The 24687-nt window shown below is 38.8% G+C and overlaps 2 protein-coding genes, 1 long non-coding RNA gene and 1 other non-coding gene across 4 annotated transcripts in view; 2 read left to right on the top strand and 2 right to left on the bottom strand.

Annotated features, from left to right (window-relative positions):
- CMSS1 (cms1 ribosomal small subunit homolog) overlaps window positions 1–24687 on the top strand; it is a 400514-nt gene that overhangs the window by 99381 nt on the left and 276446 nt on the right. The window lies entirely within an intron of this gene.
- FILIP1L (filamin A interacting protein 1 like) overlaps window positions 1–24687 on the bottom strand; it is a 315409-nt gene that overhangs the window by 92062 nt on the left and 198660 nt on the right. Inside the window, exon 4 of the mRNA XM_040226024.1 lies at window positions 16814–16992. Coding sequence (XP_040081958.1) covers window positions 16814–16992 — 179 coding nt within the window. The remainder of the gene's footprint in view (window positions 1–16813; window positions 16993–24687) is intronic.
- On the top strand, window positions 319–22747 carry LOC120852717. Its single transcript, XR_005718630.1, has 3 exons — window positions 319–669; window positions 6549–6560; window positions 22735–22747. It is a non-coding gene; the product is annotated as an uncharacterized LOC120852717 (long non-coding RNA).
- On the bottom strand, window positions 12550–12621 carry TRNAS-GGA. Its single transcript has one exon. It is a non-coding gene; the product is annotated as a tRNA-Ser (tRNA).

The following is a 24687-nucleotide window of genomic DNA, read 5'->3' as shown; positions in this document are numbered from 1 at the left end:
AATTTATTTGTTTGTTTTTGGTGTCATATCTAAGAAACTGTTGCCTAATCAATGTTCACAAAGATTTATGCCTTTGTTTTCTTCTAGGAGTTTTACCATTTTAGGTGTCATATTTAGTTGGGTCTCTGATCTATTTTGAGTTAGATTTTGAATGTAATGTGAGGTACAGGATCCAGCTTTACTCTTTTGTTTGTGACTAGCACTACCCTTTTGTAAAACAGTCTATTTAAGACTGTTTTCCCCCCACTGAATTGTCTTGGCACACTTGCTAAAAATCAGTTGACCAGCAGCATAACAGTTTATTTCTGTACTCTTAATTCTATCCCATTGATCTATTTTCATAACCTTTCACCAGTACCATACTGTCTTGATTATTGTAGCTTTGTAGTAAGTTTTAAAACTGGGAAGTATCAAATATTCAACTTTGCTCTACTTTTTTAATACTGTTTTGGCTATCTGGGCCCCATGAATTTCCATATGAATTAAGATCAGCTTCTCAATTTCTATCGTATAATCATCTGGGATTTAAATAAGAATTCTGTTGAATCCCTAGATCAATTTGGCAAGTATTACAGGCTTAACAGTATTAAGTCTTGATTCATGAACATGGGATGGCTGTCTTCTTGCCATTTACTTAGGGCTTCTTTCAGTTCAGTTCAGTTCAGTTCAGTCGCTCAGTTCAGTTCAGTCCTTGCTACCCCATGAATCGCAGCATGCCAGGCCTCCCTGTCCGTCACCAACTCCTGGAGTTTACTCAGATTCATGTCCATTGAGTCAGTGATATCATCCAGCCATCTCATCCTGTTTTCCCCTTCTCCTCCTGCCCCCAATCCCTCTCAGCATCAGGGTCTTTTCCAATGAGTCAACTCTTCACATGAGGTGGCCAAAGTATTGGAGTTTCAGCTTTAGAATCAGTCCTTCCAATGAACACTCAGGACTGATCTCCTTTAGAATGGACTGGTTGGATCTCCTTGCAGTCCAAGGGACTCTCAAGAGTCTTCTCCAATACCACAGTTCAAAAACATCAATTCTTTGGTGCTCAGCTTTCTTCACAGTCCAACTCTCACATCTGTACATGACCACTGGAAAAACCATAGCCTTGACTAGACAGGCCTTTGTTGGCAAAGTAATGTCTCTGCTTTTCAATATGCTATCCAGGTTGGTCATAACTTTCCTCCCAAGGAGTAAGTGTCTTTGAATTTCATGGCAGCAGTCACCATTTGCAGTGATTTTGGAGCCCCCAAATATAAAGTCTGACACTGTTTCCACTGTTTCCCTGTCTATTTCCCATGAAGTGATGGGGCCAGATGCCATGATCTTCGTTTTCTGAATGTTGAGCTTTAAGCCAACTTTTTCACTCTCCTCTTTCACTTTCAACAAGATGCTTTTTAGTTCCTCTTCACTTTCTGCCATAAGGGTGGTTTCATCTGCATATCTGAGGTTATTGATATTTCTCCCAACAATCTTGATTCCAGCTTGTGCTTCTTCCAGCCCAGCGTTTCTCATGATGTACTCTGCATAGAAGTTAAATAAGCAGGGTGACAATATACAGCCTTGACATCTCCTTTTCCTATTTGGAACCAGTCTGTTGTTCCATATCCAGTTCTAACTGTTGCTTCCTGACCTGCATATAGGTTTCTCAAGAGGCAGGTCAGGTGATCTGGTATTCCCATCTCTTTCAGAATTTTCCACAGTTTATTGTGGTCCACATAGTCAAAGGCTTTGGCATAGTCAATAAAGCAGAAATAGATGTTTTTCTAGAACTCTCTTGCTTTTTGATGATCCAGCGGATGTTGGCAATTTGATCTCTGGTTCCTCTGCATTTCTAAAACCAGCTTGAACATCAGGAAGTTCATGGTTCACATATTGCTGAAGGCTGGCTTGGAGAATTTTGAGCATTACTTTAGTAGCATGGGAGGTGAGTGCAATTCTGTGGTAGTTTGAGCATTCTTTGGCATTGCCTTTCTTTGGGATGACTCCCCTGGTGCTCAGATGGTAAAGCTTCTGTCTACAATGCGGGAGACCTGGGTTTGATCCCTGGGTCGGGAAGATTGCCTGGAGAAGGAAATGGCAACCCACTCCAGTACTCTTGCCTAGAAAATCCCATTGGCAGAGGAGCCTGGTGCAGGCTACTGTCCATGGGGTCGCAAAGAGTTGGACACGACTGGGCGACTTCACTTTCTTTCTTTCTTTCTTTTTCTTTCTTTCTTTGGGATTAGAATGAAAACTGACCTTTTCCAGTCCTTTGGCCACTGCTGAGTTTTCCAAATTTGCTGGCATATTGAGTGCAGCACTTTCACAGCATCATCTTTTAGGATTTGAAATAGCTCATACTGGAATTCCATCACCTCCACTAGCTTTGTTGGTAGTGATGCTTTCTAAGGCCCACTTGACTTCACATTCCAGGATGTCTGGCTCTAGGTGAGTGATCACACCATCGTGATTATCTGGGTCATGAAGATCTTTTTTGTACAGTTCTTCTGTGTATTCTTGCCACCTCTTCTTCATATCTTCTGCTTCTGTTAGGTCCATACTATTTCTGTCCTTTATTGAACCCATCTTTGCATGAAATGTTCCCTTGGTATCTCTGATTTTCTTGAAGAGACCTCTAGTCTTTCCCATTCCATTGTTTTCCTCTGTTTCTTTGCACTGATCACTGAGGAAGGCTTTCTTATCTTTCCTTGCTGTTCTTTGGAACTCTGTATTCAGATGCTTATATCTTTCCTTTGCTCCTTTGTTTTTCACTTCTCTTGTTTCCACAGCTATTTGTAAGGCCTCCTCAGACAGCCATTTTACTTTTTTGCATTTCTTTTTCTTGGGCATGGTCTTGATCCCTGTCTCCTGTACAATGTCACGAACCTCCGTCCATAGTTCATCAGGCACTCTGTCTATCAGATCTAGTCCCTTAAATCTATTTCTCACTTCCACTGTATAATCATAAGGGATTTGATTTAGGTCATACCTGAATGGTCTAGTGGTTTTCCCTACTTTCTTCAATTTAAGTCTGAATTTGGCAGTAAAAAGTTCATGATCTGGGCCACAGTCAGCTCCCAGTCTTGTTTTTGCTGATTGTATAGAGCTTCTCCATCTTTGGCTGCAAGGAATATAAAATCAATCTGATTTCAGTGTTGACCATCTGGGATGTCCATGTGTAGAGTCTTCTCTAGGGCTTCTTTAGTTTCTGTCAATGTTGTAGTTTTCAGAGTATGTCTTGTACTTCTTTTGTTCAATTTATGTCCAAATCTTTATTTCTTTTTGGTGTTATTGTAAATGAAATTGTTTTCTGAATTTCATTTTTAATTTGCTCACAGCTACTGTGTAGATATACAATTGATTTTTGTGTATTGATCTAGCTTGTATTTTACAAGCTTGCTGAGCTTATTTATTAGTTCTAGTAGCTTTTTCTTGCCTGGAGAATCCCAGAGACACAGGAGCCTAGTGGGCTGCTGTCTATGGGGTCGCACAGAGTCAGACACGACTGAAGCGACTTAGCAGCAGCAGCAGCAGTACTTTTTTCAGTGGGTTTCTTAGGATCTAATTGTTACCACTGTTATTATCATTGTTATCAGTTTAACAGAAATGTTCCAAGATTGTTCATTTTTCCTAAAAACCATTGATATTATTTGATCTGTGCCTAGATGTAAATTTTTATATGACCTTGTGAGCTACTTTTGGCTTCCCAGGTGACATTAGTAGTAAAGAACCCGCCTTCCAATGCAGGCAGGAGTTGTAAGAGTTGTGAGTTCAATCCCTGAGTCAGGAATATACCCTGGAGGAGGGCATGGCAACCCACTCCAGTGTTCTTGCCTGGAGAAGCCCATGGACAGGGGAGCTTGGTGAGCCACAGTCCATAGGGTCGCAAAGAGTCAGACAGAACTCAGGCAACTTAGCTGCTGCTGCTAAGTCGCTTCAGTCGTGTCCAACTCTGTACAACCCCATAGATGGCAGCCCACGAGGCTCCCCCGTGCCTGGGATTCTCCAGGCAAGAACACTGGAGTGGGTTGCCGTTTCCTTCTCCAATGCATGAAAGTGAAAAATGAAAGTGAAGATGCTCAGTCATGTCTTACTCTTAGCAACCCTATAGACTGCAGCCCACCAGACTCCTCCACCCATGGGATTTTCCAGGCAAGAGTGCTGGAGTGGGTTGCCATTGCCTTCTCCCAACAACTTAGCAGGGATGCTTTATATGTATATATTATCTGTCTTAGTTTTGTAGTTTGAAGAGAAACTTTATTCCACCCATAAGCTGTATGAGCATACATTAACACTGTTATCTGTTGAGATTTATAGCGTTTTTGTAAAACTTAGTTTAGAAAAGAAAGAAAAAATTGCTTGTATCATTTTCTCTGAAAGAAGAAAGTGGCCATAGGTTACAATAGCTCACAGGTTCGCAATAGTTTTATCTCTTATTTTGCTTTATTTCTGATTTTCCAGAAAATTTCTAGGGACAGTTTGGAGTTCATGAATCATGTCCTATTCCCCTCACAGGCAGTGCCATATCCAAATAAGTAGCATTCCTTGTTTTGGGGACAGCATAAAGAAAGTATAGGTGAGCTTTACTTCTAGAATTCTGTTACCATTGATTCTTCTGTGGTCACTCTGTTCACTTCATCAGGCAGATACTACTGCAAGTAAGTACAAATTTCATTTGAACTGCCTGAGCTTCTGCTCTTGCATCAAATCCCTGCTCTGTAGCTTTTACAAAATGGCAACCCACTCCAGTATTGTTGCCTGGAGGATCGATCCCATGGACAAAGGAGCCTGGCAGGCTACAGTCCATGGGGTCACAAAGAGGACACGACTTAGCAACTAAATCCTCACCATCACCTGCTAGCTCTGAAGACCTCTTGGGGAAGTGCTGACAATGAGTGTGGTCTGTGGACCTGACGCTGGAAGTGTCATCTCCCTGCTGTCCCTGTCCTCACCCCCCACTACTATCTTCTGTGTTGTCTTGAGCGTCCCATGCAAAGGCTTCTTTTCTTGTGGGTTTTAGTTCTTCATTATGCAAAAAAAAAAAAAAAGCACAGTTACTACTGAGTAACTTGTTTCTGAAAGAAAGTTGGAATTAACCTACATCTGAATTTATTGAGAGTCAATTGACCAGGCAATATTTGGTAACAAATAAAAGAAAAAAGAATGCTAGCTAACGCCTGGCCAAATGAATTGCATCTCTAGAATGATATGCAGCCAATTTTTTTTAAGGTAGAAAGATCTCTTTTATGAATTACTTATGATATATTCTTACAGTAAATTTTTAGAAATATACACGGAAAACTATTATCTCTAGCTTACTTTTGGGGAGTCGGAAGTGAGGAAAAGTCAGAGAAAGGTTAATTTTCATTTTACTTTTATAAATCTTCACTTTATACTTAATTTTTATTTTATACTTTTCCTGTTCATTTAAAATTTCTAACTATATTCTTGTGTTATTATTTGTTCACTTATATGTTATTTCTAACACATATAGAAGTGGAGATGATAATATGATGAACCTCTTTGGGTCCCTCTTACAGCTTCAGTACTTACTAATTCTTGGCCAGTCTTGTTTCTTCTGTATCACCCTACTGAAGGGTAGCAGAATATGCCACCAAAAATATATCTCTTTAGTATAAGAAATATTTTGAGCTGAATGTTTAAATAAACAGCAGGTATAGGAAAAGTTCTGAAAACAAGAGTAGAGTTACTCTTCTGTAAGGGAAATTTACGTTTATGAAGGAAATCTCTGTGTAAGGTTATCTCCAGAGGAAGACTGAATCATAAGAGAAGCTTATCAGCAAAGAAGGCACCAATTTAAATCTGAATAACAACCATACACAAGATTTTTCTGGTAACTTCCCGTAACTGGCTACCCTTTTCCTCATTCCTCACTACTTTTCTTTCTTTTGTCTTTAGCTGAAGGTGTTATTTAGGATTGTAGTTTAGGTCATTCTCATTTTCCCAGGGTATCTCCTATGTATACATGAGGTATATATGTTAATAAACCTCAGTTTGGTTTTCTCTTCTTAATCTGTCTTTTATTTCAGTGGGTCTCAACCAAGATCTCAAAAGGGTAGAGAGGGAATTATTTTTGCTCCACTATGCTATGCTTCTCAATCTGGATTATTTTGAAGCAAATCCCAAACATCCTATTCCTGTCATTTTCCTTACCATGCTGTCCCCTGAAGGCATTCGAGGCTGTCACAGTGCCCCCACCCCATGCCGTTTTATGTTTTAGCAGTAAAGAATCTGCCTGCCAATGCAGGATACCCAGGTTGATCCCTGGGTCAGGAAGATCCCCTGGAGAAGGAAATGGCAACCCACTCCAGTATTCTTGCCCAGGAAATTTCATGGACAGAGGAGCCTGGCGGGCTGCAGTCTATGGGGTCACAGAGTCAGACATGACTTAGTGACTAAAGAACAACAACATTACATATTTTAAATTAAAATAGTTGTTGATAAGACACTATCTGTAAGAAAGTATGAATTAGCTGTCTAATAAAAAGAATTTGAATATCTGAAATCTAAAGAAACTTTCTTTGGGTTTTTTGCATGATTTGGTGAGTTGTGAGCATTCAGTCATGGTACAGGAACAATTCATTCTGAAGCTACACACCTCTTTGGATTCCTAAGGCTTCTTTTTGGAACTGGAAGTGGGAACTGACTGACTACCCCACATGTTCCCTAACAAAATAAAATCAATTTGAAAGAATACAGACTTATACAGAGAAGAAAAGGAGACATGTTTCAAGATTAAACTCTTCTGGTCTAGAAGGGAATTCATTTGCTGCCATCCAGATGTTTTTTCAGGATGAAGTTTTCTCTCATTTCTCTGCTTTGTCATCATTGAGGCATCCTCACTTAGATGTCAACACAGGTAAAAATTAAGGAGTGATTTCTCCCTCTTCTAACATTTTTGTTGTTTGTGCTTCTTACTTTGTTTATTGATAAAATCTTATCCTTCAGAGGAACGGTGAGAGTAAGCCACTGAATTCTTCTGTATGAAGAAGCCATGGGAATTCTCTATCTTTGTATCCACAAATAAACACATGAAAAGGCCATTCATTTAATCTATGTGCTGTCCTAATGGGTCAATGCTGTCATGCTTGGAAGTATGTCTGTAAAACAGCTGTAGTGTTCTTGAGAAGATTATTAAGTGGAGTTTTGATTAACTGACAAATATGTTTAGAGTAAGAAGTAATTTGACATAAAGCAAATGACAGATGAGCCTCACAAGGAAATGGTCTTTTTATTTTTATGGCCATTTGTATTTTGTCCTCACTAATGCCATTACTGATAAATATTGCAGTTTGAGATCAGCCGCATATGATTCTCTTTTCCCCAAATTATTTCTTTACATATATGTGCACTCATATATGTATACATATGTGTATATACATATATATACATATTGCAGTGTTTGCTATGACATGAAATGCTTTGAATGTCATATGTACTTAGAACAAAAAAGTGAAAGTCACTCGGTTGTGTCCGGCTCTTTGCGTCCCCATGGACTATATAATCCATGGAATTCTCCAGGCCAGAATACTGTTGTGGGTAGCCTTTCCCTTCTCCAGGGGATCTTCCCAACCCAGGAATTGAACCAGGGTCTCCTCATTGCAGGTGGATTCTTTACCAACTGAGCTATCAGGGAAGTTAGAACAACAACAAAAAAAAGTGTGCTATAAAGTGACAAACTATATGGTAGAAATTACTTATTTTGAAGAAACACATACTCAGCCTCATAAATCATGCAAATATGTTTCGTCTGAAACATTTTTTGAAGATATAAATTATCTGTTCACCAGGCGTCTCAAATATTTCATGCTGTCATTAGGCAAATCATGGAAATAAATGAGACAATGCTATGGGCATAATGTATTATGCATGATAAATAGGGAAGATACGTGAGGAAGTGAGAATTGGTGGGTAGAAATTGAATTAAATAGGAGAAACTGATTGAAAATTCTCACATACTCCTAATCAACCAAATTATTAAAAAGGGAATTTGACAAAGTGTACTTTTAACTGCAGTGTTAAACAAGTCAAACTTGTCTGTGGAAGGCCAGTACTATAAGCAGTATGAACTATTGGCAGATTTGTTGTGTGGCAGGTAAGGTAGGCCAGGATCCTGACTTGGGACTTTACAGCTTTTGTGGGATTGTACAGAGGGTTTCAGACCTTTCAGAGAAAGAGCAACAGAAGCAGTGTTTCGGAGGATTGGTGGTGGTAGGCCATTAGAATTTGAATTTGATGAGGAAAAGGAAATGTACTGAAATTATATTGACATTGGCAAAATATTCCTTCAAGAAAATGTTATGTTTGAGTATGTTTTTGATGATATGTTAGAATTTTTTTTTTTTTTTTTTGGTCAGAAGTAATACATCTCTAAAATCAAATTCCAAGTCAGTGGGAAAGTCTGATTCGGGTTATGAACATTCTCTCACTTTACATGGTTTTTAACATGTTTTAAATGAGAACAGATTCAGGATTATTCTCAGGCAAAGTTATAAAGTAAGAAATGGGTACTCTCCTTCATTGAGAGTGATAGTATAAATGGTCTATTTATATCAATAGAATGCAGCTTAGCTACAGTTTTTAAAATCCGGAAAAGTTTTATAACTTTTGACCTAGCAATTCCACATCAAAAACTTTATTCTATGGCAACAGTCAGGAAGGCATAAAAATTAACCAGGATGTGAGGCTTTTCTTCATAGTGTTCTTTATAAAAGTGAAAAAGTAGAATGAATCTAAACTCCCACAATAGGGAATTTAAATAAATTACATCTGTATGACAGTAGTATTCATGTACTTAAAAGTTATGATGTTCCGGAATTGTTGGTGATTTAGGAAAATGTTCGTGTTTTTGTCAGTGAAAAAAACAAGATACAAAAACTATGCAAAGTATGAGTTGAGAGAGTTATTTTTAGTTTTTTAAAATAGTTAATATTTCTGATGTTCTTAAACCAAAATCCTGTCTTTGGATGGTTCTCTCCTCAAGTGCCTTGATAAAGGACCCATCCTGTTTTATATCTGCTTTCAGTAGAATAAACCCAAAGCTCTCAAGCATATTTTGCTTCCTCTACCAAATTTGACTTGTTTTATATATTATTCTCTAAATCTGGGCTAAGTGAAAAGAACTAATCCAGAAGATAATGTTTGAGAAGATATTAATGGAAAGTACTAAATTAAAATGTAATGTAACAACTTTTTCTACATTCTAGTCACTTATTCAGTAAATATTTATTAAACTTCTCCATGTGCTTGGCCCTATAGAAGGAATTGTGAACAAAGTAAATCAGAAGCCCACTTACCTTATTATGGGAATATTTGATTTTTTATAATTCCTTTAGTCAAGATGATGTGGTTACTGTGGGATCTTGTGACACTGCCTTGCCCAAGGGCCAGTGGAGTCTGTTGGTGCACTTAGAAACCATCATCTGAGGTTAGTCTTTATTTTGAGTATTTGATAGACTGTGCTTTTCATAATATCATTGCATTAACCTTTCTATTTATGATTTCCATAAGGGGGACATAGATCTCCATGGTTTAGGAGATGAGGGGGAAATTATTGAGTACTATGGTGTCCAGCTCAGTGTTAGAGTGTTAGATCCTTAGGACATTCAGCAATACCCCTATCTAAAGGAAATAAGATACAACCCGGCCTAGAAAAGGACCGCTTATTTGAGCCTGCTCTGTATTCTCAGCTGTCATTCTACCTGAAACACAGCATGACGCTTGTTTTGTGTCTTTGTTCCCCATACCAAAGGGTATGTCCCTTGGAAACTTGTATCCATCAGCACATCCTTAGCACCAGCATAGGTTCCAATTAGGTTTCTTCCTAGCAATCCATAATATGCCCAGTGGTGTAGTAAAGCGTATGCAAATGAACTAACTTGAAGAAAGGCAAATTTGCAGAAAGATGCCAATGCATATTGACTATCAGCCACCATATTTAGCACTTCCTATGCATTGAATAATTTAGTAATGTCAGCAACCTGTGAGATCCATATCATTTTATTAACAGATGATAAAATTGAGACTTACAGAGAGTAAGTACTTTGTTCAAGGTTAAATAGCTAGTAGGACCAGATGAGAGGATGGGAGCATGGTTCAAACTCCTGTTGGTTATGACTCCAGAGTGTATGCTTTTAACCCATTACTATATGTACACCCTTCTAAGGAAAGGCCTTTCTGTACATTGATATTTACTCAACATTTATGCCAGGCATTATGCCATGGCTGGCCAAAGCTGTTTGGCTTCATCTTCTCATGAGAAATAATATATTTGCCAGCAAAGTTTACCTACCAGTTGGAAATTCAGGATACAGCTTAATTCTAATGTTCCACCTTGGTTTCCATTTATGAGGCAGAATTTTCCATTTTGATATGGCTTAATGGAACAGAAGTTTGGGGTTGCCTTTCCACATTCAGTCTTTGACTTCCTGTTTTATAGAGCCGTTAAGCTAGTAGCTATGAGTCAGTTAGATATATTTATCCAAGACTTACTGTATGTCCTCCACTCTCCTAGGGCTATGTTGGTCGTTGGATAATTGCACTTCTTAATATCCTTTTTGACTGACCTTTCATCATGTTGCAACACCAGTGTCAGTACCACAGAATGAACACCTGCATCTTCTGTAGATATTTTATGAAGGTCTTATCTTTTCAATTGTGGTATAATTATGTCTTAACTTTCTTTGGAATAGTAGGCACAAGGGCTGAGCGCCTAGTAATGATTCTGGGGAGAATATCACTCACTATGTTATCAGAGCTAGCCTCTGGTCTGGCCCTACTTCTATTTAGCAGCAAGATATGGAGGTTTCTAACTGAGTCTTGATGGACTTCACTTTTCACAATTCAGAAATTAGAGGATTGGTCTTTATTGCTAGATCTTTACTCATTTAAATTTAGGATTGAGAGATTTCTGTAATTTTTTATGGCTATCTCATAGATTGATTCTCTGTGGTGGAATAAACGGAACAGAAAGGCTGTAAATTGACCTGAATTTGCGAAGGTGATATTAAGGTCCGTTTGTAATATGTAACATTCAAGAAGCAATCGGAGGTACCTAAATCTAGATATCGTCTAAAAATGGAAACACTGCTGACGTAGATTTGAATCTGGTGGTTGAGGTGCTATCATTCTTACTGACCTCTTTTGCTAGTGTGGCTTAGAATAATAGAGTTGAAGTAAAAGATACTTATTCATAATAGTATCACGTAATCACAGTGTTTTAAATCTGAAAGAGACACACAAATATAGCCTGTCCCATTTGTTTACATACAAAGTTGGAGAAATAGAATTTGCTCAAACCTGGTCTAGCTGCAGATTGAGTTTGTAGACCAGCATCCCCTTTCTCCAAGTTCCCAGTTCATCCCTCACTGTGCTTGTTATATTTCCTTTTAGACTGCTTTTTAGCATTTGTAGTATTCTTTTGTGAGCAGTAAATTCATGAATCATTGTACATCTAAATACACACCCAGAATTATTTGTAAAATTTAGTTCAGCTTTCTGGGAAGGAAAAGCAATCAAAGAGCGTCATCATTGTAGCCGAATTTTGACCTCTATAATTAAATGGTGTTGTATAGAAACCACTGAATTATGCAGTTACAAGGGTATGGTTTTGTGACATCTGCTGAAAGTTAAGTCATGATGTACAGTCCTAAATGAATGGGTTTTTTGGTTATCCTCGTGAGGTAATCTCTCTGCATCCCTACCCAGACCCCATGTTAGATCTGAGGTATATGAACACTGGGCTGATCACATTGTGAGTCTCTGTAGAGTTACAATATAAAATATGTTTGTGGTGGTCTCCATTTTGTTCTGACAAAGAACTGAATACCAATGACAAAGGTCAAATGGAGATCTGCCATCCATTCCACTACTTGCAAGACATAGCCTCGAGAATATGTAATACATATAACTCCTTGCCAGAAAACTGAAAGGAAATGATTGCATTTGAGTACAATGCATTCTACAACAATAGTTTAGTGTGCATGAAATTTAAAACTGCTGGCTTTCCAAATAGGATTTTTAAAAAGTAGACTTTAGCTTATTTATTTTTTAAAAACATTATGCCCTCTATGTTATGCTTTGTGGGATATTTTTTAAAGCTGGGATTTAAGACCAAAAAATTTGAAAATCCTAATGGTAATAGTTGCAAGATACTGGATCCTCCTGAAGTACTGTAGTTTAATGTGTTTATTGAATTCTCCTGTTTTATTTTCATGAGTATTTAATGTATTATGTTTTTGTATCATACTGGTGCTTTTCTCCCCTACCCCCCATGATTTCATAGTGCCCTGGAAGCCTTAGTATCAAATCATAAAGGCTACAGTGGTGTCTCTGTCCTACTCATGCACAAATGAGTTGGGGTTATATGCCAGTGAGGAACTCATCTACTTCCTTCTCCTAGTATCTAGTGTAGGACCTGGCATGTGAAAGTGAAGTCGCTCAGTCGTGTCCGACTCTCTGCGACCCCATGGACTGTAGCCTACCAGGCTCCTCCCTCCATGGGATTCTCCAGGCAAGAGTACTGGAGTGGGTTGCCATTTCCTTCTCCAGGGGATCTTCCCGACCCAGGGATTGAACCTGGGTCTCCTGCATTCCAGGCAGACACTTTAACCTCTGAGCCACCAGGGAAGCCTTCTCCTAGGATCTAGTGTAGGACCTGGCATGTAGCAGGCATTTAATTAATTGGGGTGTTTTTAGTTTGGGTTTTGGGTGGTTTTTATTTTTTGGTTTTGGTTTTAGTGAATGAGTAAGTGGCCAACAGCATTAAATAGCTAAGTAACTAGTTAGTTTAACTAAAAACTTAAATAGATTAATACACTCATTCATTTATATATATTTCAAGGGAGTATTCAAAGCCTCTAGAAAGAAGATTTGATGTCTTTTGAGAGAAGCCTTTGAAAGTAATCCAATATATTCAGTTAACAGGAGAGTCAAATATGGCTCAGTGTTTCACTCACCTTTCCTGGTGCCCATCTAGAAAACGGGCCTGTCATAGTAGAAAAGAGTTAATGATAAAAATCTTTATAAAGTTGCTTCAGCCAAAGGGAAAGGTGAAAATGCTTTGTTCTTTCCTAAGGACTTAACCCAAGATGTGGTCAAGGCAACAACCTTGAATCTGAGTTCCTGCTGACTTTGCTGCAAAGACCCTTCTGCCCCCTGAGCCATTGTTCTGTCTATCGCACTTGGACAGGACAGCAGCAATAAATTAATTCTGCCTGTGATTGTGTGGCTTTTGAGAAGCTACCATTTGAAGTCCTGCTTTATAAGATCACAATTATCAGTGCTAACCTACTTGGCCAAGGTATTATGAAAAGTAATTTAAGGTTTTCAAAAAATCCATAGTTGAAGTCACAGTTTTAGACAGAGTTGCCATAACAATATTTGTTTCCCACTTCAGTGGTGGTTTCAAGGCCAGAAGTGCAATAATATATATGGTTAGTATACATGGTTTGCTTTAGTGTTCTAAGAAAGAAAGCATGATTTAAAAAAAAAAAAAAAAATAGGAAACTTTTTTTTTTCTTCCCAGTCTTTTCCCCCATTGAAACTGAAAAAGGAAAAAAAAAATTATGCAAACTATTTTGAAAGTACAGACAAAATTGGCTTTTCACTTATGGGAAAATTTTGCAAAACTGCACTGACTAAAAGTGATTTTTGTTTTGGATTTCCTGTGAAGCCCTCCAAAAAGGCCAAAAATTACTGGCATTGCTTTTGTATAAAACCTTTCACATAGACTCCACTTGTAATTCAGCCAAGTACATAATTCAGGTCATCAGTGACACCCATATCCACACATTGGAGCTGGTTGGTGAACAGAAAGTTGTCATGAAATGTGGACATAATATTATTTTATGGACAGACCAAACTGCACAGATTACAGTGAAGGAAACTTTACATTAACACGCTTGGGAACAGGGTTTCCTGAGCTGTTCCCTGCCCCCACCCTTCTGCAGTGGGAAAGCCAATTGTTTACTGATTACGACAACGACATCATTTGGCAGACATTTTGGCCTAAACTCAGTGTGTGACATCAGCCTCCTTTAGGGTTTTCCACATAAAATGAATTCTCCAAAGAAAACACAGAAATGGAGCCTGAATTTGAAATCCATTATTACACCCTCTAAGGTCTCATTAACTATCTCGATCGTGTATTTCTTAATTTTTATTTAATTTCCAAGTAGATGTTATCTAACACTAAAAATAGGAGCTCTGAACTTTCACAGTGCTTTTTCAGAGTTCCAGTCAGAAACTATATTATAGTTATAGAGCTATACTTATGCCGTATTCACTCAAACCACTTTTATGGCGGTTATGGTATCTTTGTTTCTTTGTACTGAGGGTCACTGATTCTGGAGTGGCTTACATCACTCTGTTAGAGGAAGGAAGTTAACATTATTCTTTGACTTCTTAGAAAAAATTAGCCTTGTTTTTGTGAGAGGTAGCTGCATGTTTGAGAGGAAGTACTCTCAACTAAAGTTAGGTTTGTGTTCTGTCATTTGTTGCCATAGAATGAGACGTGTGAATGGTACTTTACTCTCTTGTATAAACACCTCCTCAGTATACATTTACCTGAAATTACTATTTCTCCCATTTCCTCTTCATGAGGTGGTATTCATTTAGTATTTTTATGCACATGGCCTTAAAGCAAGTAGAAGTCAGTTATGCCTTATGAGGCCCACAGTCTCCCTGCTACAAGCATGGTGGCAGGAAAGGTCAGTGCATCAACACGGCCAAGCTCCAGGAACTGTGATGTACACGTAGAGCAGAAGTATTGTCTGTGTTATCGTGTGAGTCGAGAATAGGCTTAACAGTTTCATACCCAAAGAGTTCCATCTGGAAGCTGTACCTGGGCAAATAGAAATAGGTGAATATTCCCATGTCTTCTGAAATGGCTAAACATGGAATGAGAATCACTACAGTCATTTTTTCCAATTTGGGGGGTTAATGGCTTGTTTATTTTCGTTATTCTTCAAGACAGGAAAAACTTTGTGTCCTACATGGCTAAAAAATATGACCTTTTAAAATTCTTCCCATTAAACTACTTTGATACATGTGGCAATACCATTCTTAATATATTGAGTCCATGGTGTACAATTTACATTCATCTCACTATTTTCCTTTTGCTCTAGCCATGGCCTTTATTGCTATTGCTCTTGTGTTCTCATTCTCAGTGCTGTTCTTCTTTACTCTCTATTGATTTAAATAGTCTTCACCATCTGCCTCCCAACTTTATAGTGTTACTTCTGGATAGCCCTTCTCAACCTTCCTTCAGAAGACAGTAGAGACACAACCGTGAGCATTAGGACTGTACCACCAAGGGCCTTCCACGTTTCCACCCTAAATGGGTATCCTCTTATCTTCTCTGTTAATGTTTGGTAAGCCCCTGGGGCAGGGATTTACCTGCCTACTTCTTTATTCTGTGGTGGGCAGCACTCTGACCCTGGTGAATAAATATTCATAACAATGAGAGATGAAAGGAAGTGTCTGTGTTCAACAAGTTGGTGCCAAGTAAGTGTGGAGGCCAAATGAGGCCATGGGTGCCAAACCCCAGGGGTTTGAAATAGTATTTAACATGACATTGTCTTATTGAATACCAAATTGTATACTATAATGTCTTAATCAAATCTTCTTATCCTCCACCCTTTATTCTTTCTCAGCTTCCTTTCTTGACCCCCACTTTTTTTTTTTTTGGACGAAAACCCTAACTTGATGGGCTGTTGTGCTGTTTTCTAGAGTTCCCATCTCAAAATTCTTTCCCCTTACCAAACTGACACCCATAGCTTCAGCTCTCACCAGCTGCAAAAACACATCACCAGCCCAGCCTTTCCCAGACCTACATTTCTAACCATAGATTGTCTATTTAGACATATTGTTCTCCCCACTGGACAGTGGAACACTCCAGGTTCCTCATGCTCAACTTGTCTGAAGTAAGGCCCCCTTCCCCCTTTTTAACCAGAAACCCTGCAACAGCAAAAAGCTGTGCGCCACTCCCACCTTCTGTACCTTGGTGAGTAACTGGGAGTGTAACTTTGCTTCCTTTTTTTAAAATATAAATTTATTTATTTTAATTGGAGGGCGAGGGTGGGATGATTTGGGAGAGTGGCATTTCTGTTTTCCTTGCTCTGCTCTCTAGTCACATTAGTCACAAATTCACATTGACAATACCTCATAAACAATTCTCATTACACCCCGTTATCCCTAAACCCTCTAGCCATTGGAACACATATCTGCCTCCAGGTTAAAGCTCCTCCTGTCTTTCTTCTATCTCTCCTTAATGGTTCATTAAGAAAGCATCCCTAATCAATTCATTCTCCTTCTCATAACTTGTCATTTGTTCCTTCTTGCCAGCAGTATAAAATCCGGTGCCCGTGGCCAGCCTTTGCTTTGCTCACACCCTGTGCTATAGCCATATGGAAAGCTTGTGGAAAGCTTGCGTTCCCTCAGTACCCATACTCTTGTCTTATCTCTATGTTGTGGCACTTATTTCTACCCTTGCCTTGTGTATGGTTTCCATTCTTATTTGCATAAGGACTAGACCCATTACCTCCTCTCTGCAGCTTTCACAGGGCACCCCCTTGAAGAAGTAGGTGAGGTGCCCAGCACGTACATTTCCACAGTCCTGTCACACCTGATTATCCTTGTGTTGTATAGATACTGTTTTTAAACATATCCTTTTCTTCACTCTGTACCATGAGGTTTTTGAGACCAGAGGCTGTCATATTCATTGCATATCCCTGTATCCCTTGGTATAATGACCAGCCCATAGTGAGAGGTTAGGAAGAGTCTGCAGAATAGTTCCTTGTCTTATCCCAGGTAGCCTTACCTTCCACATTCCTGTTCTAGCAAGCTTATGAATTCATCACTCTGCTCCATGTATTCTTTGTGTTTTCTCTTTTCTTCCTCCAGTTCTAGTATGGTTTGCCTGTGAGATTTTTCTACCATTAAAAGCTGTTCCAGGATTCGTCTATGCGATTCTTTATGTTTTTCCACGACTTTGTCCAACTACAAAAGAAAATAGATTAATAATCTAAGTACAAAGCATTCATAAAACTGCCATCTCTCCTGCTTTTAAAAATGTCCAAGTTTTAACAAATTCAACAATGGGTTTCTGATTTCCTTGTTTAGCTTTTATCATTACTCTTCTTAATTTTGATACCTTTTGATATATTTCAACACAAATGTAACCTTCCATCTTTTTTTTTTTGGCCACACCACATGGCTTGTGGAATCTTAGTTCCCACATCATCATGTTTTTCTTAACCAAAAATAAAAATCAGTGCCTCTGTAGATATCTGAGTATCTTTCTGCTGCTTCTTTTGCTCTCCAGAGAAACCATATCAGAGGAATGATGGAAAGTGAAGGACAGTGTTTGATTCTGCCACTCCCTTAGCTGATGGATCCTGCCCCAGCCCTCCCTAAAGTTCTCTGCCCATGTATGTTTCTTGGGTCCACAGTCAGTTTTTCACAGCATTATGTATGAAACTCTTGGCGTACTCTTTTTAAATACTTGAGAATCAATTCTGCCTTGGTATAGAGTGTGAATGTACCCCAATGTAAACACCAAGTCCTTTCTGTCTTACTTACACTTGTCTACTCTACTGGACTGTGAACTCCCTGAAAGCAGGGTCTACGTTTTATTTTTCTTAAATTCTTAGCATCTAATAGAGTGATTTGCCTACAGTAGGTGCCTAGTATATGGTTACAGATTGAAAACAGAATAAGCAAGCAAGGAATCAAGAAAGAAAAGAGGGTTTTATCATAAATGGGTGTTGAATTTTGTTGAAAGATTGCTCTGCATCTATTGAGATAATCATGTGGTTTTCATCTTTCGGTTTGTTGATATGGTGTATCACATTGATTGATTTGTGTATATTGAACCTTCCAGGAAGTAGGTGTAGGAGGAACCTACCTCAACATAATAAAGGCCATATTCGACAAACTCACAGCAAACATTATTCTCAATGCTGAAAAACTAAAAGCATTTTCTCTAAGATCAGGAATAAGAAAAGGGTACCCTCTCCACTATTATTCAGCATAGTTTTGGAAGTCCTAGCCACTACAATCAGAGAAGAAAAAGAAATAAAAAGAATCTAGACCGGAAAAAAAGAAGTAAAACTCTCACTGTTTGCAGATGACTTGATACTATACATAGAAAACTCTAAAAATTCCACTGGAAAATTACTAGAGCTAATCAATGAATATAGTAAAGTTTCAGGATATAAAATTAATAAACAGAAATCCCTTGCATTTCTATATACTAACAATGAAAAATTAGAAAGAGAAGTTAAGGAAACTATCCCATTCACCATTGCAGCAACAACAAAAAAATACTTAGGAATAAACCTACTGAAAGAGACAAAAGACCTAAACTGCAAGACACTGATGAAAGAAATCAAAGATGACACAAACAGATGGAGGGATAAAGAGTCAATATTGTGAAAATGATTAGACTGTGCAAAGCAATGTATAGATCAGTGCTGCTGCTGCCGCTAAGTCACTTCATTCATCTCCGACTCTGTGAGACCCCATAGACGGCAGCCCACCAGGCTCCCCCGTCCCTGGAATTTGCCAAGCAAGAACATTGGAGTGGGTTGCCATTTCCTTCTCCAATGCATGAAAGTGAAAGTGAAGTCACTCAGTTGTGTCCAACTCTTAACAACCCCATAGACCACAACCTACCAGGCTCCTCCGTCCATGGGATTTTCCAGGCAAGAGTACCAGAGTGGGGTGCCATTGCCTTCTCCATAGATTCCATGCAATTCCCATCAAACTACCAGTGGTATTTTTCACAGAACTAGAACAAAAATTTTAACAATTTGTGTGGAAACACAAAAGATCCTGAATAGCCAAAGCAGTCTTGAGAACAAAGAACAGAACTGGAGGAATAACCTTCCTGGCTTCAGACTATGCTACAATGGCAACGTCATTAAGATAGTCTGGTACTAGCACAAAAACAGAAATATAGAGCAATGAAATAAGATAGAAAGCCCAGAGATAAACCGCACACCTATGAGTATCTTATCTTTAACAAAGGAGGCAAGAATATACAGTGGAGAAAAGACAGCCTGATGCTGAGCTGTATGAGCTGCTTATATATTCTGGAGATTAATCCTCTGTCAGTTGTTTCATTTGCAATTATTTTGTCTCATTCTTAGGACTGTCTTTTAATCTTGCTTATTGTTTCCTTTGCTATGCAAAGCCTTTTAAGTTTAATTCAGTCCAATTTGTTTATTTTTATTTCCATTAGTCTTTGTCTTCTACATTGGGAGACAGGTTCTTTATCACTAGCACCACCTGGGAAACCCAGCACACACACTAGGAGGTGGGTCAAAGAGGATCTTACTATGATGTATGTTAAAGAGTGTACTACCTATGTTTCTCTCTAAGAGTTTTAGTTTCTGGCCTTATATTTAAGGCTTTAATACATTTTGAGTTTGTATGGTGTCAAGAAGTGCTCTAGTTTTTTTCTTTTACATGTAACTGTCCAGTTTTCCAAGCACCACTCAATTATTGGAGAAATGCAAAACAAAACACCAATGAGGTATCACCTCACACTGGTCAGAATGGCCATCATCAAAAACTTTACAAGCAATAAATGTTGGAAAGGATGTGGAGAAAAGGGAACCCACTTGCACTGTTGGTGGGAGTGTAAATTGATGCAGCCCCTATGGAGAACGGTATGGTGAATCCTTAAAATACTTGCAATAGAACTACTGTACGACCCAACAATCCCACTGCTGAGCATGTATCCTGAGGAAACCATAATTGAAAGAGATGCATGTACCCCAGTGTTCACTGCAGCACTGTTTGCAACAGCTAGGACATGGAGGCAATCTAGATGTTCACTGACTGATGACTGGATAAAGAAGATGTCATACATACATGTAGTGGAATATTACTCAGCCATTAAAAAGAATACATTTAAATCACTCCTAATGAGGTAAATGAACCTAGAACCTGTTATAGTGGAAAGAAAAACAAGTATTGCATATTAATGCATATATATGGACTCTAGAAAGATGGTACTGATGAGCCTATTTGTAGGGCAGCAGTGGAAACACAGACATTGAGAACAGACTTGTGGACACAATGGGGGAAGGAAGTGGTGGGGCAGATTGGAAGGATAGCATGGAAACATATAAATTACCATCTGTAAAATATATAGCCGGTGGAAATTTGCTGTATGATGCAGAGAGCTCCAATCTGGTGCTCTGTGACAACCTAGATGGGTGGGATGGGGTGGGAAGTGGGAGGAAGATTTGGGAGGGAGTTTCAAGAGGAAGGGGACTCTATACCTATGGCTGATTCATGTTGATGTATGGCAGAAACCAACACAGTATTGTAAAGCTCCAATTAAACATTTAAAAAAAAAAAAGAAAAGAGGGAAGTAGGCTGACTAAAACAAAAGTAGCTCAGGAGCTTTGGCCAGTGATAAATCCAAATCCATATAAGACCATGGTTTTGAAAGCATGTGGCTTTCTAGATGAGCTAAACACAAAACTATAACCCATAATATTGGTTAATTTTGCCCTTTGCTTTTATCATAAAAGATTTAAAATTTGTGACTCTTGAATTTGAAGCCAGTTTAAATTGTACATCCTTAAAAAGCACATATTTGACTAGGAATCCAAAGCACAAAAACGGCCAAATCATTTTGGAAAAAGAAGGGAATATAGATATCCCAGCAAGCAGAATCCAGCTGACCTCTAAACATTTAAGCTGGCTGTCTAGTTTTCCAATATGAGTTTATAATGATGCTTTAACACACACAAAAGTACTTCATGTCATACAGGTGTTCATGACTTTTAATAAATGTGACCAGGCCTTTTGTGGAGCAGAAATTGCTTGGTTATATTGCCTGCTGGCAGAGTCACTTTTAACTAATGACCACCTTCTGAGAGGGAGGTTGTTGTGTTAATTGTCCTGAGTCTCAAGAAGTTCTCTGAAAACTTCCAGTTGCCCAAACATTAGACTGCATTATAAGGGAAATTCAAATCAACTGCTTTTAGAATTTGAAAGTGGACTAGTGATAGAATCAGCCTTAATTTGGAGATCTTGACATTTTGCTTAGAGAAACATTCAATTTATCACAAGATTGGCCCTAGAATTAATAAATGAATAATTATTGTTAAGGTATCTGTGCTTAGTCGCTCATTGTGTGCGACTCTTTGCAACTTCACGGACTGTAGCCCACCAGGCTCCTCTGTCCATGGGGATTCTCCAGGCAAGAATACTGGAGTGGGTTGCCATGCCCTCCTCCAGGGCATCTTCCCAATCCAGGGATCAAACCCAGGTCTCCCGCATTGCAGGCAGATTCTTTACCATCTGCGCCACCAGAGAAGCTCACAGTAGGTATTTAGTAACAGCATAAATGAATGACAGGGCAGCTTCATAAGAGAAGCTTCCTCAGATAGCTTCTTGAAGTTATATGGACATAAATATGAAACTTTGTTCAGCCCAAAAAAGAAAAAGAAGCTTTAGTTCGTCTATTATTACCTTCCATTGTGTTTTTCCCTACTTACTTTATTTGTAAGGAAGGAAGATTGGAAAGAATCATTGCCTGTTATTTATTACGTAACTTCGTAAGGGCTGTCCCTTCCTTCAAGCCACTGTCCCCTCCCCGCCTCGCCCCAGCCCTTCCTCATCAATGATAGCATGATCTTCCACTAGTGGTATTACTCCAGTCTCCTATTCAGAGCTGAAACATCTCTCACCATCTGGCCTCCTGACCTTTCTACCCCATTCTGATTCCGTACTTTCTCACTTAGTCTTTAGACACACCAGGCTTCAAGTAGTTCTTAAAACACATGGTGGTACTTCAGTACTGCTTTTTTTCCAGTGTTGGAACATGGAAACCTTTTCCGCCTTCCACCCCAAATTTTTCCTGTTCTTCCTTTATAACTTTCTCTGGGATTTCCTTCTCTTACCTTCCATGACTCTTAAAGGAAGGCCTAAATTTACTGCATGCTGTTTGGTGCAACAGGTAAGGACCTCATGTTTGTCAAGAGCAGAAATTGGAAAGGTGTTGAATAGACCTTGCAGAGGGAAAGTTCCTGAAGGAAGTGTAAGTGATTCTAGAGATATTTTAGCTGATGCTTGAAGTTTTATTCTGTTCCTTCATTTCTCCATACCCCAAATGCTTAGAAATATGCCACTGGTTCTCAGTTCAGTCTCTTCTTCATTCCTGCCACATCAAATGATGGACCTGAGCTCTTCTGAACTCATTTCATTTCCCACCAGTTGTGTGTGTGTGCTTGATGAAACTACTTAAGTGTTCTGTACTTCTGGGTGTTTTTTTAATTATAAGTTTAGTGATTGGGCTTGATTTCTAAGAGCAATTGTTTTGCCACAGTTTTCTCAAGGTAAAAACTATTTATTAAGCGTCTATTATGCTGTATGAACTTAGTACTATGATAGTTGCCATGGGAGAATTTCAAAGTCTCAGTGCTTATACTCTTACTAGACAGATAAGATATACAAATTAAACAATTAGGAACAGTGTGAGGCGGTGTGTCATTAAGCACTGTGGGACTATCAGAGAACCACTGCCCCTTTTTGATCTAGCCCCACTTACAGACTGAATGAAGCCTGGGGAAGAAAACAGGAAGACTTAGTCACTTTAGGGGAGTGTCGGGTGCAGAAAGATTAACAGCGGCTCCTTAATGTTTACCATGCAGTGACAGCCTTCCTGCTCATCATTTTAGCCTCCTGGATGTCATATCCTACCCGCAAACCCTAACACAGTCCAACTCCTTGCCCGGGATGAAGGAAATCCAGTGTGTTCGAATAGGTTGGATTGGCCCAGTGGTTAAGCAGAATGAAGAACAGAGAATTTGTCAATCTTTTTGCTTTTGGTCACTTACTATATGCTTAGAAAATAATGACCTTTGTTTTAATAACTCCTGAGTCACAGATCACCCTAATTTAGGATTTGATCTTCTTTCTGAGCTACAGCTTTGGTTCTCTTTGTTCTTTTTTGTTGGCCCTTTGAAGATTGTCTTTTTCTTTGATTACCTTGAATGTAGTGGTAGAGATAAAGCTAGTTCAGACAGCTGAGAAATTATTTAGCTGTTTTAGTAGATCAAAGGTAACCAAATATGCTATTCATAGAATGTTCCATCTTCTCTGTCTTTACTGAAACCTGGTTTTCTTAGATAATAGTAGAATCCTAAAATAGAGACTGCTAATTCTCACATTGCCCAGGATCTCAGGTGCTGGAAATGGGGGCATGATTCTCATGGCTCTGCACTACCACTGCTGGACTCTGCTGGAAGCCCTTCCTTGTTTATTGTCCCCTGAATGGTGATAGTCCACTGTCATTCATATGTAGTCAACTACTGAACTTCAGGTCACTCTCACAATCTGCCTTTCTCCTGTCCATCTTGGGAGCATTCTGCATGTGCCAGCTCACCCAGCCACCATCAGAAATGAAAGACCAGTGTATTGCAAAATGAACACTGTGTGTCTTTTGGCTCCTAGCCCTGGAAGTGTGTGGATTGTTAAAGAGAAAGGTTCAAAATATGTGGAACCAGAAGCTAGTCTTTGGAAAGTTCCTGGCTTCAGGATTTCTCTAGCTCCATGTAAAGCTCATCCATGCACTTGAGAATATTCTAGATATTTTAGCTAGTGTTTTACTGTGTTTCTTAGTGATATGATTTCATTATATGTCCTCCACAGTGTTGCTGGAAGTGGAATTTCTTTATGCTGTACTTGACTAACCCCTACTCATTCTCTGGTGCTTGGCTTTCCTGATTCTCCTATCTAAACTTGATTCCCTGTTATACTTTCTCATACTGCTTTGTGATTTTCACTACAAAAATTAACATTGTGTGTGTGTGTGTGTGTGCGTGTGTGTATAAAATATACTTTTTGTGTGATCTTTTGTTGTCCGTCACTCTTTTAGACATTAAGCACTCTGAAGACAGAAACACAACTATTTTTGTACAGTGAAAATTATAAAATAAAATTTAAAAGCAAAATTATACAGTTGATTAAAATAAGTACTTTAAGAATTACCTTAAGGTAATGCTAATAAGGTAAGCAGGTTGGAAATAAATAGGAGGTTGAAGCAGTCCTGGATTCTGCGTTCTTCCCTCCCTATCTCCCCATCCATACCCTTTGCGGGCCTATCTTGCAGGCCTCCACCTTAAGTCAGTGTTCCTAACATGTGACGTAGCTGAGAACAGTTTGTTTTTCTAAGGTATTTTGCATTATGAATAGATAAATCCCCTCTAGTTTATCCTAGACATAGTTGAGATTTTTTACATTTTTTTAAAAGAACATTATTGGGGGGGAAGGAGAAGGATGGAAGAAAACAAAATATTAAATTTTTGGTATACGCATCCTTATCCTGATGTAATTATGGTGCTCCCTGGTATGGTTGTACTGGGAACACTCCTCCTCCTTTCTTTTCTGCAGCCCTAGGGACTCATTATCATATTTTCCTTTATTGTTTATTGTCTACATATCTCCCCTCATCCATCACTTCCTAGATAGAGGAAAAGGGCAGGCAACTGGGTGTATATGGTCTTCAAGGAACTGAGAGAGTCTTGTAGCTGAGGAGAGAAATTTATAGGAGGGACGTAGTAGGCAAGAGAAGAAAACAGACAAATCAAAGACGTGGGAATATAAGATGTGTGTGTGTGTGGTGTATGTCAGGGGGAGGGTATTTCTTGGAAGAGTAATCAAGGAAGGTTG

The sequence above is a fragment of the Oryx dammah genome, unplaced genomic scaffold, assembly GCF_014754425.2.
Source record: "Oryx dammah isolate SB20612 unplaced genomic scaffold, SCBI_Odam_1.1 HiC_scaffold_2, whole genome shotgun sequence".
NCBI classification, from domain to species: domain Eukaryota; kingdom Metazoa; phylum Chordata; class Mammalia; order Artiodactyla; family Bovidae; genus Oryx; species Oryx dammah.
This window is presented reverse-complemented; position numbering and strand designations above follow the sequence as displayed.